The following is a 15,828-nucleotide window of genomic DNA, read 5'->3' on the forward strand; positions in this document are numbered from 1 at the left end:
CCATGGGATACGTGTGACCCCATCAGGACGCCTACTATCGAAAAATAAGCAAGAAGGCTCCATTGAGGTAGGAAAACCAGCTGACCTAAGTGTAAGAGATATAATTTGTTTGCATTTCAAGTGTCGAGTTTACTGACAGGGATTACGATTGCAATGTAAAGGATGCAGCGCCATATTGTTATCATCAGTAAGATATTTGCTGCATTTATATGGTAATGAAAAGGGAATGTTGAGCCTGATACATAAAGCATAGCTGAGCTCATAGTTGTCCAATTCGAGTTTGAGATTGGTAGATGGAATAACATCTAAAAATTCATATCCTCGATCTTTGATAAGTTTAATAAATGTGGATCTAGCCAATGGTAATAGACTCGAAATAAGGTAATCAAATGAGTTTTTCACAAGTGGTAAATCCCAATCCTTCTGCTTTACAGAGATCAAAAATAGGGTTGAGGTTGTGACGGATTTTGCCAATTCTATCTTAGCTGTATTCAAAAAAGGATCGTAAACCGACAAATGTTGTCAATTAATATACGTGCTTGAAGGTGGCTGGCAATGAAGGCACATATTGAGATCGACAATGAGGATCTTATACCAAGGCCGCCATGTTAAGAAGGAAGTGTGGCTTGATGCCAAGCTGTCTCTAAATTTGATATTTATGCAGTCGCTAAGGATGACTTTTATTCTGGTTTCGAATCTCACTAAATGCTCCCTCTCTAAAAATAATGGGCTCGATCGTAGGGCATAAAGGATTTCAGGGATATTGAAGAAATTCCGTATTAAAAAAAAGGCCCTGTGAGCCGAAAGACAAGGAAGAATGCGTTTTAAATTTTTAAATATATCGACCATATCGCTAAAAAAAAGAATTCACTGACTCCTCACCAATGGGAGTGCCAAAATTTGATAGATTTTTCAAGGGGACATGCTTGAAACCAAAAACGTTTTGTTTTGGGAAAATTATATTCCCACATCCTTTTTTATAGAATGTTAAATTATCATTTCAAAATGTAATAATTCCTCGAAAAAAATACCATTTTGTGATGATAATAGAATAGCTGGTGACATGATGTCAATTATTTGATTTTAGCAAAAACTGGTATTTTCGTAAATAACCTTTAAAAATCCTTTGAAGACAAGTTTCCCTTATATTATGACTATAGAAAATATCAAAGCTTTGGAAATTTACGATAGTCGGGGAAATCCAACTCTTGAAGTAGATTTAAAAACAGATCAAGGTAAAAGTATTTTTTCGATATTTAGTAAAATATTCATAGGATGTTTTGTCTCTATGGTTCCAAGTGGAGCTAGTACCGGAATTCACGAAGCTCTGGAATTAAGGGACAATGATCCTAAAGTTCATAGTGGAAAAGGAGTCTTGAAAGCAATCAAAAATGTGAATGAAATCATTTCTCCAGAATTGATTTCAAAAGTAATTTTTGCCATATAATACTCAAATTTTTTATTGTTAGAAAGTTGATGTTTCAAATCAAACTGAAGTTGATAAATTGATGATTAGCCTAGATGGAACAATAAATAAATCTAAGCTTGGTGCAAATGCAATTCTTGGGGTATCCATGGCCTGCTGCAAAGCTGGTGCTGCTAAAAAAGCGGTACCTTTATATCAACATATTGCTAATTTATCTGGAAATAAAAACCTTATACTTCCAGTCCCATCATTTAATGTAATTAATGGAGGTTCACATGCAGGAAATCAATTAGCAATGCAAGAATTTATGATTATGCCTGTTGGAGCTTCAAACTTTAGAGAGGCTATGAGAATGGGAACTGAAACATATCACACATTAAAAAAATTGTTAAAAGATAAATATGGGCTTGCTGGTAACGTCTATTCTCATTTTTGATATAAAATAATTATATATAGCCACTGCTGTTGGGGATGAAGGGGGTTTTGCTCCAGAAGTCAATGATGCAAAAGAAGGTATATTATATTTTACAAAATTAGATATAAATTTTCAATAGTTCTTGAAATTTTGACCCAAGCTATAAATCAAGCTGGTTATAAAGGCAAGATAAAAATAGCACTTGATGTTGCTGCTTCAGAATTTTTTAAAGATGGAAAATATGACCTACAGTTTAAAAATCCTAAATCAGATAGATCAAAATGGGTATATTTTAAAATACCTGAATACTTAATATTTAAATATAGCTTAGTGGTGAACAACTTTCAGACTTTTATGTTGAAATGGTAAATACTTATCCAATTATTTCAATTGAGGATCCTTTTGATCAAGATGATTGGCCTAGTTGGCAACATTTTTTTCAAAAAATTGGTGACAAAATATCTATTGTTGGGTATATAATTTTATTTAAGATTAGTTCTTATAAAAATTTTTAGTGATGACCTTACAGTCACTAATCCAACAAGGTATATATTAATTTCATTTAAATTATGATTAATTATTTTTAGGATTCAAAATGCTATTGATAATAAAGCATGTAACTGCTTACTTTTAAAAGTAAATCAAATTGGATCATTAACTGAATCTATTCAAGCGTAATTAAACATTAAATCAATTTAAACTTTTTGTCATAGTTCTCAATTGGCGACAAAGCATAATTGGACTGTTATGGTCTCACACAGAAGTGGTGAAACTGAGGATTCTTTTATTGCAGATTTAGTTGTAGGATTAGGAACAGGAAAAGTTTTAGAAATCAAAATTCTTGCCTTATATGTTTTTTAGATTAAAAGTGGTGCTCCCTGTCGTTCAGAGAGATTATGTAAATATAATCGCTTACTTCATATTGAATATGAATTGGGACCTGCTGCAAAATATGCTGGATCTCTTAGCCAAAAATAATTTAGAATTTCTTAAAGCATTTTAGAAAATATCAAAAAAAGTTAATTGATCAATCATAAATAATTAATTTTTAATCAATCAAATATAAGTAATTTATATTATTTTAGTCAAACAATTACATTTTTTAGTTTATTTGCCTATTTGCTTTATTGACTTAAATATTTTTTGTCAATTGTTTGAAAATTTTAGCATTAATTAGTGTAATTATATATTAAATGAATATAATTATGGTTGTATAATATATATTCCTTCAATTCATACATAATTTATTTAAGTGACTTTGGTACCAGACCTTTTACTTGTCTGATTCAGGGGTAGACTGACCAGTAAGATGGTAGGAAGAGATTTACAAATTTGGGGGCCTCCCTTAGTAAAGAAAAAAGAATTTTTTTAAAAAAATTGGAATAAAATCTAAATATGTTTTAATACAAATTTTTTTAAAAATATTACAAATTTAAATAATTATTAAACATTAATTTAAATATCTGGTGGAATTATAAGCACTATAAAAAAAATTCATTCATTTAAAAATAAAACCATTTTATTTTAAAATAAATAGCCACAAGTAAAAAAAATTAATTTATGCAATTATAGTTTATATATAGCAGAGTTGTTAAACGCTATTTTTAAAAGTAGCGCGCTACCGCTATAGCTATTTGTCAAAAAAAGTAGCGCGCTACCGCTTTCGCTATTTGTCAAAAAATGTAGCGCGTTTTAAGCTACTTTTTATAAAAAAAATTTTAGAAACAAATGAAACAAATTTTTTTTATTTTTTTTTTGCTTATAATGTAAATGTATAATAAATAATATATAAAAATCAACATTTATAAATATAAAAATATAGTTAATTTAGATTATAAAAAAATAAGCAATACAAATAAATATTTATTTTAATTTGTTGCATTTTAATAATAATATCATTTCAATATTATCATCCCCAAGTCTAGAGCGACGATCAGAAAGTATAAGCTTTGCTTTACTAAATAATCTCTCGACACTAGCACTTGAGGGCAAGTAAGCTCTAAAAATATTTGGGAATGACTAAAATACGCGTCCCCGAAAACTACGCGTCCCCGGTCAAAACGACTTATTTCTATTATTATTAATAGGAAATCTTATTAAGCTTTATAAGATAAGTTATAAAATGTTTTTTTTAATTTAAAAAAAATACGGTAACTATATAAAATTTACAAAAATTTATTTTTTTAAAAAATAAACTACGCGTCCCCGGTCAAAATACAGTTTTTTTTAAAAAATCAAAACGGATTCATTTTTAGCTCATTAAAAGAATACAGAATATGTAAATATTATATTTTAAACTATTTTATAACTTGTGATTTTTTCAAAAAACACTTTTTTTTTTCAAAAACACTACGCCTCCCCGGTCAAAAAACCGTTTTTTTTAAAAAATAAAAGCAGATTCATGTTTAGCTTTTCAAGGAGATTCAGAAAATAGTATTAATAAAAAAATTTAAAAAAAAAATTAAAAAAAAAATTTTTTTTTGGCTAAACTACGCGTCCCCGGTCAAAATACAGTTTTTTTAAAAAAATCAAAACGGATTCATATTTAGCTCATTAAAAGAATACAGAATATGTAAATATTATATTTTAAACTATTTTATAACTTAGTGATTTTTTCAAAAAACACTTTTTTTCGAAAACACTACGCGTCCCCGGTCAAAAAACCGTTTTTTTTAAAAAATAAAAGCAGATTCATGTTTAGCTTTTCAAGAAAATTCAGAAAATGGTATTAATAAAAAAAATTTTTCGAAAAATTTTTTTTTTGGCTAAACTACGCGTCCCCGGTCAAAATACAGTTTTTTTAAAAAAATCAAAACGGATTCATATTTAGCTCATTAAAAGAATACAGAATATGTAAATATTATATTTTAAACTATTTTATAACTTAGTGATTTTTTCAAAAAACACTTTTTTTTCAAAAACACTACGCGTCCCCGGTCAAAAAACCGTTTTTTTTTTAAAATAAAAGCAGATTCATGTTTAGCTTTTCAAGGAAATTCAGAAAATAATATTAATAAAAAAAATTAAAAAAAAAAATTTTTCGAAAAAATTTTTTTTGGCTAAACTACCCCTCCCCGGTCAAAATAGTTTTTTAAAAAAAATCAAAACGGATTCATATTTAGCTCATTAAAAGAATACAGAATATGTAAATATTATATTTTAAACTATTTTATAACTTAGTGATTTTTTCAAAAAACACTTTTTTTTTCAAAAACACTACGCGTCCCCGGTCAAAAAACCGTTTTTTTTAAAAATAAAAGCAGATTCATGTTTAGCTTTTCAAGGAGATTCAGAAAATGGTAAAAAAATTTAAAAAAAAATTTTTTTTGGCTAAACTACGCGTCAACGGTCAAAATACAGTTTTTTTAAAAAAATCAAAACAGATTCATATTTAGCTCATTAAAAGAATACAGAATATGTAAATATTATTTTTAAAGTATTTTATAACTTAGTGATTTTTTGAAAAATCACTTTTTTTTTTCAAAAACACTACGCGTCCCCTTTTTAAAATAAAAGCAGATTCATGTTTATCTTTTCAAGGAGATTCAGAAAATGGTATTAATAAAAAAATTAAAAAAAAAAAAATTTTTCGAAAAATTTTTTTTTGGCTAAACTACGCGTCCCCGGTCAAAATACAGTTTTTTTTAAAAAATCAAAAAGTCGATCTTTCATCAAACAATAACAATATCAATCATCTAAGAATCACCTTGTACGCAGATGACCTGGTTTCAATTACCAAGTCAAGAAATGAGACAATAGACTTACTAACAAATCTCTGCTTCCACAGAAACAAAGTCGGCCTAACAATCAACTTCAATATTTTTGACCGGGGACGCGTAGTGTTTTTGAAAAAAAAAAGATTTTTCAAAAAATCACTAAGTTATAAAATACTTTAAAAAATAATATTTACATATTCTGTATTCTTAAAATGAGCTAAATATGAATCTGTTTTGATTTTTTTAAAAAAACTGTATTTTGACCGGGGACGCGTACTTTAGCCAAAAAAAATTTTTTTTTATTAATACCATTTTCTGAATCTCCTTGAAAAGCTAAACATGAATCTGCTTTTATTTTTTAAAAAAAACGGTTTTTTGACCGGGGACGCGTAGTGTTTTCGAAAAAAAGTATTTTTTTAAAAAATCACTAAGTTATTAAATACTTTAATATATAATATTTACATATTCTGTATTCTTTTAATGAGCTAAATATGAATCCGTTTTGATTTTTTAAAAAAAACTGTATTTTGACCGGGGACGCGTAAGGACGCGTAATTTAGCCAAAAAAAATTTTTTTGGAAAAAATTTTTTTTATTAATACCATTTTCTGAATCTCCTTGAAAAGCTAAACATGAATCAGCTTTTATTTTTAAAAAAAAACGGTTTTTTGACCGGGGACGCGTAGTGTTTTTGAAAAAAAAAGTGATTTTTCAAAAAATCACTAAGTTATAAAATACTTTAAAAAATAATATTTACATATACTGTATTCTTTTAATGAGCTAAATATGAATCTGTTTTGATTTTTTTAAAAAAACTGTATTTTGACCGGGGACGCGTAGGGACGCGTAATTTTTTAAAAAAATAAATTTTTGTAAATTTTATATAGTTACCGTATTTTTTTTAAATTAAAAAAAACATTTTCTAACTTATCTTTTAAAGCTTAATAAGATTTCCTATTAATAATAATAGAAATAAGTCGTTTTGACCGGGGACGCGTAGTTTTCGGGGACGCGTATTTTAGTCATTCCCAAATATTTAATCAGATCAATTTATAAATATAAATAAGTTTTTACCTTCTGTTATGTGTCCAACTATCTGCCGGTGTACATACATAAGATATATCTGATAACTCTACTATTAGAGCATCTTTCATCACTTTGAAGTTGTCTGCTATTTTATTCATAAGTGTCTAAAATAAATAATATTATAATGTAAAAATAACAATTTACCTTTAGGTGTTTCTTCAGGTTATAGCTACTCGATTGATTTGATGATATATTTTTTTTACATTTTAAGCACAGGAATTTGAATCCAGATTTTGTTTTAATATTTATTTTAAAAAATTTTTCAAATCTAGGGAATGGGAAATCGTTATTAGAGCTATTAAGTACATTTTCTTCCATTGAATCTTCTATGTCCGAATCACTTTCAAGGATTTGGATATCCATGGGCGATGCCATTTAAGATTATTAACACAGATTGAAAATATAAATTAAAAATTGAAAATATATTTAAATTTCAAAATTAAATAATAAATTATAAAAATTATAATTAATTATGATATTATATTTAAATTTTGTTTATATTTACATTCATTATATTTTTTAAAAGTAGTGCGCTAAAAAATTAAATAATTTTAAAAAAAGTAGCGGCTATTAGCTATAGCTACCAAAATAGATAGCGCGCTACTTTAACAACTCTGATATATAGAAAGCACAAAATTTTTATTATAATATAAATTAAAAATAAAAAACAATTCATTTTTTTATTAAGCTTAAGTTAAAATGAAATTAAACCCAGAACTACTAAGTATAAGTATTAAGAAAATTTATAATACCCCCCCCCCCTCCCCCACTAAAATGAGCCATATTTGTTTAACAAGCATAATCCAATGTAAATGTTTAAGGAATTTACTAGGCTAGAGTGGAATTTTTACTTCAAATATATTGTTGTTTATTAATGATCTTATCATTCAAACATAACATCAACCTTTTCTCTGACATAGATCATTAAATATAAAGAAAAAAATATATAGACAACCTATGGCTATTTTATCAAAATGAAATATCCCCCTTTTTCTCATAAAGCTGGAATTAAATTCAAACTAGTTTTTCTTTTATTATAATTCTTATTTCTAATATTTAATCTAAGCCATATAAATTCCTTACAAGATCACCTGGATCCTTATAAAAATTTCTTAATTTCAAGTTGTATAACCAAATGGAGGTAAACAAATACAAAAACTTTAAAAAATTTTCAATACTTTCATAAATTTTTACTAAATTCCTGTTAATGCCTTATTGAATTATTCTTCCTTCACTTTAAATTTCTTACTTCTCTAACATTGTATATGTTGCATTCCATATCAAATCCACTGAAGATTCAACCCCGACCCCCTTCGATTTTTTTAAAAATTTGTATGATAGTAGTATATACACTAACTAGTAAAAATATAAAATTTTAATTCTCAACTCAGCTTACTTCATGAGATATGGCCATCTTTAGAAACGCGGAAATTCCAAAATACACTATATTTAATTTTAAATATCTCAAAAAGTAATTAAGCTAATGACATGATTTAAATTTTATTAAATAATATGTTCCAAAAACCGGAAATGGCTATAAAATAAAAATTGCTCTTTTTTTAAAAAATTTTTTTCAAATAAAAGATAATTTAAATATTTTTTTATTGTACTAATAATAATCCTTCATAAGGGGTGGGTTTAGGTCTTGGGGGTCAGAAATATTTTTATCAACACAAAATATCGATAAAATTATATCAAATAAAAGCTAATTTATATCTTGATTGAAAGTATTCATTTTTTTGTCTTGATGGGTGTGACTTGGTCTGGGAGATGGATGGAGTGGGTTTGGGGGTGGTATTTGTAAAAAATATTTTTTTTTGATATGGGTATCAAATAAAAGGTAATTATAATATTTTTTATTTTAATAATAATTCAGTTATAGAAGGCCGGTCTAGGTTGGGGGTCAGGAATATTTTTTTATCAATACAAAATATCGATATGGGTATCATATGAAAGCTAATTTAAATATCTTTAAATTGAAAGTATTCATTTTTTGTCTTGATGAGTATGACTAAAATAATAAAATAAAATTTAAATATTTTTTTATTGTTATAATAATAGTCCCTCTTAACGGGTGGGTTTACGTCTTGGGGAGTCAGGAATATTTTTGTCAACACAAAATATCTATAAGTGTATCAAATTAAAGCTAAAAATATCTCATGATTGTAATAATTATACTCTAAGTAGGTGGGAGGTCTTAGGTAGTCAAGAATATTTATATAAACACAAAATATTGATATAGGAATCAAATAAAAGGTATTTTAAATATCTTTTGACTGAAAATATTTATTATCTTAACAGGTTGTCTTGATTTTGGAATGAGGGGTGGGGGAAGGGTAAAAATAATAATTTATATGGGTATCAAATAAATAGTAATTAAAAAATCTTTTGATTATATTAATTTTATCAGGATAGGAAATTCCATATCATCATTATTTTCAAGGGATATTACTTTGTCGATATGATCTTTATCAAAATTATTTTAGATTATCAATCCCTACTGCATTTAAAATTTTTAAATGTAAATTTTAATTTTAAAATAAAAAAAAATAAAAAGATTATGATTTTAGAATTAATTATAAAATTATTATAATAATTTTTGCTATTTATTTAGTAACGAGCTACCGCTATCTTTTTTTATAAAAAAAAGTAGCGCGCTAAAGTTATCGATACTTAAAAAAATAGTCATGGAATAACGCGCTAAATAGATAACACTGCAAATTATATATTTTAAGTTCAGATTGGAACCGAAAAAAATTGTTTTATCTATGTCGTAAATTATAATATTTTTTTTTATATATTTGAAATGTCAATCATTTCAACTTTGATTTTTGTATATATTTTTTTTACCATGATCATTCTTTTTTTTTGTGGAAAAACTGATGAAAATTATTATGAATTTTTTATGCATATTAAAGAAATAAAAGTATATAAAAAAAACCATAAAGTATCACATTTTTTAGTTTGAGGGAGATTAGTATTATTGACGTTTCTTTGCGATTTTTTAATTTCAGTAAGTTATTTTTATATTTAGATCCTTGCCAGTTTGGATTGTCTGCGTATTTTGTTAGCGTTTTATGCTTAATTTTGATAGTTATTTTTATTTAGTTTAGTTTTTTTAGTAGTAATTTTTTCAGTTGTTGACCGTGACACAGGATATTCTTGATACCAAGGTTATTCGTTATTATAAGGTAAAAACAATATTTTATTTTACATTTTGTGTATCTCTCCTCAGGACACAACGCAATCACAGTTTTGTTGCTTAAATTTTTTTTTTAGAAATTTAATTAATAAAATGGTTTTAAGAAAAAAAATAGTTTTAAAAAATTTATTTTAAGATTAGTTCGATTAACACGCAATCTTTGTAAAATAATAATAATTTTCTGTAATAAATTAATTTTAGAGTAAAAATTCGTAATATGCGATGGTGGTGTATTTCGATAAGTATACTGAGCCTACTTTTATTAATAAAGTTGCCATCTTTAAGGATATGGGTTATAAAATCTTGTATCAGAACATTAATGAATTGGATATAGGCCATCATTTAATTACATTAGGATTAATAGTAATTATATATTAAATTTATATTATTTTGAAATTTTTATTTGGGAAATGTACTTTGGTTGCGACCAAAGTATATGGTAATTGGAAAAGAGACACTCCAGTGTCGGCTGATTGTTGGAAAAAAAATTCGATCTTGGAAAGTAATTTAAATGTGGTTTTAAATGAAATCAAGAACGGCAGACCAGAAATGGTAGAAATTTTGGAATGTAATAACGATGATAGTTTGGATATTGTGGAGAGATCTGTAGTTATCCTCCAAGAATTGAAAGAAATAAAAGAAGTAATTAAGATTATATATCAGGATATAAATAAATTGGTTATTTCGAATTGTATTGGTAATAAAGGCCAAATATGTGGTCCGACGGGGTCAAATGGGAAAAACATCTCCGATGGAAAGAATGGTTTTTCCTGGAATAGGAAAATCTTTGAGGATTTGAAATGTACCCGCTGGGGCCACAAGGTAGAGACCTCTATGGTCAAAGAACAAAATTTTCGTGAGGGTTTTCCGTTAAGAAAATCGACACTAGAAAATTCTAATGTTAGAAAAGTTTCTGGTTTCAACACGAATAAATTTGAGGTTCTACAATCGAATTATGGTAAATCCCGTTTGTGTTTTAAATGTAACAAACCGGGACATGTAGCCATAAATTGTACCAAAAATTGACTATATGATTGCAAGTGTAATCATATAGTAGGTAGGAGATCGGGAGGTAGAAATAGTAATAAATTAAATAACTATATTGAAATGAGATATGATTCTCATAAAATCCGTGATTTTAACAGAAATTTTTTCCATCCTGATGATTAAAATAAAAATAATGAAGATTTTAATAATTTTAGATGGGAGAAATATCCTAAAAGTATTGTTAAATATTCCGATAAGAAGGATGTTAATACTTTCGAATGGGAAGGATATCCCCATGATATTGTTAAAAAGAATATGAATATAAAGAACCGCTAAATTTCGAGTTGAATTTATGTTCAAATGTGAATTCTCATGAAACTGATGTTTCAAATGAGATAGATATTGATCAGTCAATTAAAACATATGAGATTTTAATGACTGAGAGATTATTCGAACTTTGTCCTTGTCCGAGAGTTACTGTAAGAGTTGACTCGAGGGACATTGACATGTTGTTCGACACAGGGGCTAGCATTTCAATAATGTCTAGAAAAGATTATTATAAGTATTGGTCTGGGGGTAAACTTGAAAAGGAATCTATGTGTGTCAGACAATTTGATGGGTCTGAAATTGTAGTTTTGGGAAAAAACTAAGTTGGGAATAATTTTCTATGATACCACATTTTTCCTAGATTTATGGGTAGTGAAGAAGGAGGTGGAAACCATCATGGGGTGGGATTGGATTGTTAAGTTAGGTCCTTTCAATAATTATTGGAATATTTTTGCCATACCTAATGGTTCAGCCCTAAATGAGACTAAAAACAAAAATATTGCTAATATAATTCTCGGGAAGAAATTTATGAAATAGAAGGGACGGATTTATCCGTAGAAGAAGGGAATTTAACCCTTAATTCTGAGAGGTATGTAAATTCCACGGAATTAATGGTTGAGGACAATATTAGCGTTAATGGGAACCCAATGATTACTATTGATAGTAATGAATTACATAAAATGTGTGAAGATGTATCTATTTTAATGAAGAAATATGAAATAATTTTCGAAGAAAATTAGGTTGTCTTAATGATTATCAAGTGGATGTAAAATTTTCAGTGGGCCAGAAGGTCTGGGCCAGATTGTTCGATAATCGGGGAAAGAAGTGGGAAAGAGGTCGGGTAATAGTAAACCGGGGTTCGAAATTAATTGAAATTTTGTTAATGGGTTACTGTGATCCATTATCACGATCACATGAAATTAGGGTAGAATAAGTGATATACTCGATTTTTTGTTTTAATTTTTCTTAAAGGTACTAATTAAATGGTTTATATCGTGTCAGGGTTCAGTATATTGGACCATATTTTTTAATGTTGTTCAATTGATACAAGTTTTTGTGGTCAAATTTTATAGGTCAGTTCAAACAGGTTGATTAAAAGGTTTATGTTTTGAGATTGTTTGACTTGTAACAATTTTCTTAACATTGGAATAAAGAATTTTTGTTTGGTATTGATTGACTAATAAAAACTTAAAAATAAGGAATAAACGAGAACTTAGGAGGATATGTTTTTATTTCTTATCAGAGGGTAATATGGATAATGATTTACATGGTAATAGTATGATAAAGTAATTTTAATATTACGGCTGTCAGAGATAAATAAAAAGTTGAAATTGCGGTGGTTGGCTTATGGCGAGAAAGATAAAAACATTTTTCTTGTATGTTTTTATGTAATGAATTAGGGTTATAGAAAACATCTTTATTTTTGGTTTATGTTTTATGTAAGGTAGTATAGAATGAAAAGTATTACGGCTATGGTACATAAATTAAAGTTAGAGGAAAAAGTTGAATGGACTGTAAAATTCTTATTGTAAAAGGGAGATGATAGACTTACGCCAAATGGCGTATTAGCAAGAAATAAAAGTTATATTTTTTCTTATTTATACGCATTTTCCGAATCGATAAAAAAGTTACGAAAATTTAACGAATCATTTAAAATTTGTATTTATAATAAAATGGATGTATAAATAATATCGTGGAAGAAATTTAGTAAACTATAAAGCAATATAAAAATTTTAAATACATAAATCTTTATATATCAGATTTTAGAATGTCACCAAAAAGTACTACCATAGTAATACCTTACTTATTTCCCAATATTTAGTAAACTATAAAGCAATATAAAAATTTAAAATACATAAATCTTTATATATCAGATTTTAGAATGTCACCAAAAAGTACTACCATAGTAATACCTTTTTAAAATACATAAATCTTTATATATCAGATTTTAGAATGTCACCAAAAAGTACTACCATAGTAATACCTTACTTATTTCCCAATATTTAGTAAACTATAAAGCAATATAAAAATTTAAATTACATAAATCTTAAGATGGCTATGAATTAGGAAATTTAGAATAATTGAGTAAAGAATATATCTTACCTTGTGCTTCAAATTTACAAACTATTACTCATTTTTTATATAAATTTTTTTATTGAATTTATGTTGAAATTTATAAATTATATTGTATGTCTTATTTTAAAGGTTACCTGGGAACATAAAAGTTCTTACCTTGTGATGACTTATTCTATAAAATTAACACACAACAATCCCTAACAAGCTTCAAATCTACAAACAATTGCTCATTTTTTATATAATTTTTTTTATTGAATTTATGTTGAAATTTATAAATTATAATGTATGTTTTATTTTAAAGGTTACTTGGAAACATTAAAGATCTTACCTTGTGATGACTTATTCTATAAAATTGACACACAACAATCCCTAGCAAGCTTCAAATTTACAAACAATTACTCATTTTTTATATAATTTTTTTTATTGAATTTGTTGAAATTTATAAATTATATCTTTTGATATTATTTTTTTAAATAGAGTTTTAAAAATAAATTTCTCTTAATGAGCTCCCATAATGTTCTTAATTAATTTACCTAAATTAATTTAATTTTAAAAATTTATGATTGGACATTTTTAATCATTTTATAAATGATTGTATTAACTTCAATAATATATTTCAATTTAATGAATAAAATTTATTTAATACCATATTTCGTGTATAAATTATAATACTATATTTAATTGCGTCATTTAATACTATATTTCGATTTAACCCTTCACTAGAAATGTTAAAAATCACTTAAACTTCAAAGGTGGGGTCTATTTTATCCCTAATGTAAAATTAATAAAAATTAGATTTAAATAAAAAATTAAATTTGTAGGCAAAATTCTCCTAAAAATAACTTAAATATTTTACCACAAAAAAAACTAAATTTGTATGCAAAATCTCATAAAAATAACATAAATATTTTACCACAAAAAAAATTAAATTTGTAGGCGAAATTCACCTAAAATATGCGGAATTAATAATTCCTATATTTTACCACAAAAAAATTAAATTTGTATGCAAAATTCTCTTAAATATGCGCAATTAATAATTCCTCTATTTTAACATAAAAAATTTATAGGCAAAAATAAAAAATTTAAAAAAAAACATAAAAATAATATACCCCCCCCCCCTCCCCCGACAGTGTTAACACTTTATTAAAACTTATTTAGTGGCAATTTAAAAAAATGATATTTATGTTATATACTAAATTTTTTATATAGTTATTATATGTTAAAATAGGATAAATAAAAAAAAAATATGCATAAAAACAAGACAAATACAATCAACTAAAATACTTTTGGTAAAAAATATAAAATATCAACATTTGTAATTAATTTTCAAAATCAATAACATTTACAAAATGGGATTCAGAATTGTTAATATAAGTTTTGGTCAAATTTTTTTATATTTCCATTATCATATTTAAATGGTGGATACATTTGCCAGCAAAATGAAGCTTCATACCTAGCATACACCAATATCGGGGTATTGAGAAGTGTGGCAACACTTTGCAATTCAATATCCGTTGCCCATTCACCATTCTTACTTGCCTTTTCTATTATATACTGTTGCACATCATCTTCACACGTATTTTGACCTTGAGTATAATCTAATATATTTTTTATCATTATTTTTTGCAGCATAAGCAAGATCATATGTGATCTAATCAAACCATAGGAGTCTTGTTTTCCTGTTATCTCCATACTTATACATCAAATTATTTTAAAAAAAATTTAATTATGTTACTGTTTCTAAAAACCTATCAATGTTTTAAAAACCTATCAAAGTTTTAAAAAAATAATATTATGAATTAATATAGGATATAATCATTAAAATTTAAAGTAAAGAAAGAAACAAAACCATATTATATGTATATTAGTAAAAAAAATACAACCAAAATTATTTTTAAATTACCGGTAAAAACAATTCCCATCTAGCTCAATTGTTTCCAATCGTGATGGAGTAGTTAGCACCCTTCCTATATTTTGAGAGACTTTATTTTTTGCTGACGCTAAATTTAAGCGAGTAGCATGATATTTCCTCCAAATATTGGTAGTTGGATTATAAAAATGTTTAAATGTATGTTGAATGATTTTAACGAGTGGGTCATCTATGGCTTTAAATATTTAAAAAAATTAAATTAATCATGATATTTAAGAATTACGATTAACTGTATATAATTATAAAATTACAATTTTTGAACTTTGAGTCTGAGTATACAAAGTCTACTAAGTCCACTTGAAGATCCTTCAAAAGGTGTAAAGAAGATTTTTTATAATCTAAAAAAGTTTAAAAATTTATCTTTATCAACAATTTACCTTTGGTATCAACTATTTTTGGGTCAACAAAGTTTTGGGAATTAAGGTCTTGTTGAAATTTTAACTTTTTATCTATATGATTTTCTTTTGATTTGTATGCCTTTTCTATATAATATACTATTAACAATAAATAAAGTCAATGTACTTTTTTGTGAATCCAATATTATAAATCCTAAAGGACTCCCTATTTTATTTAATTTCTTAGGTAATTGAATTTCTTTTATGATATTATTTATACATTCATTTTATTGACTATTATAAACATCTTTTTTTAAAAAAATTGGGAC

At 26.2% G+C, this 15,828-nt stretch overlaps 1 protein-coding gene and 1 long non-coding RNA gene across 2 annotated transcripts; one reads left to right on the top strand and one right to left on the bottom strand.

Moving 5' to 3' along the window:
- Positions 1-1,077: 1,077 nt before the first annotated feature.
- LOC135925086 (enolase-like) lies at positions 1,078-13,756 on the top strand. Its single transcript, XM_065460250.1, has 11 exons — positions 1,078-1,235; positions 1,275-1,429; positions 1,470-1,839; positions 1,883-1,939; positions 1,981-2,126; positions 2,168-2,313; positions 2,357-2,386; positions 2,429-2,515; positions 2,555-2,663; positions 2,703-2,859; positions 13,364-13,756. The coding sequence occupies exons 1-10, from the start codon at positions 1,151-1,153 to the stop codon at positions 2,817-2,819; spliced, it is 1,302 nt and encodes a 433-aa protein (XP_065316322.1). The 5' UTR covers positions 1,078-1,150; the 3' UTR covers positions 2,820-2,859; positions 13,364-13,756.
- Positions 13,757-14,859: 1,103 nt separating this feature from the next.
- LOC135925375 (uncharacterized) lies at positions 14,860-15,603 on the bottom strand. Its single transcript, XR_010571629.1, has 4 exons — positions 15,542-15,603; positions 15,427-15,502; positions 15,138-15,339; positions 14,860-14,927 (listed from the first exon to the last, which is right to left on the bottom strand). It is a non-coding gene; the product is annotated as an uncharacterized LOC135925375 (long non-coding RNA).
- Positions 15,604-15,828: the final 225 nt, after the last annotated feature.

The sequence above is a fragment of the Gordionus sp. m RMFG-2023 genome, chromosome 2 (genome assembly GCF_954871325.1).
Source record: "Gordionus sp. m RMFG-2023 chromosome 2, tfGorSpeb1-WG-v2, whole genome shotgun sequence".
Classification (NCBI taxonomy): domain Eukaryota; kingdom Metazoa; phylum Nematomorpha; class Gordioida; order Chordodea; family Parachordodidae; genus Gordionus; species Gordionus sp. m RMFG-2023.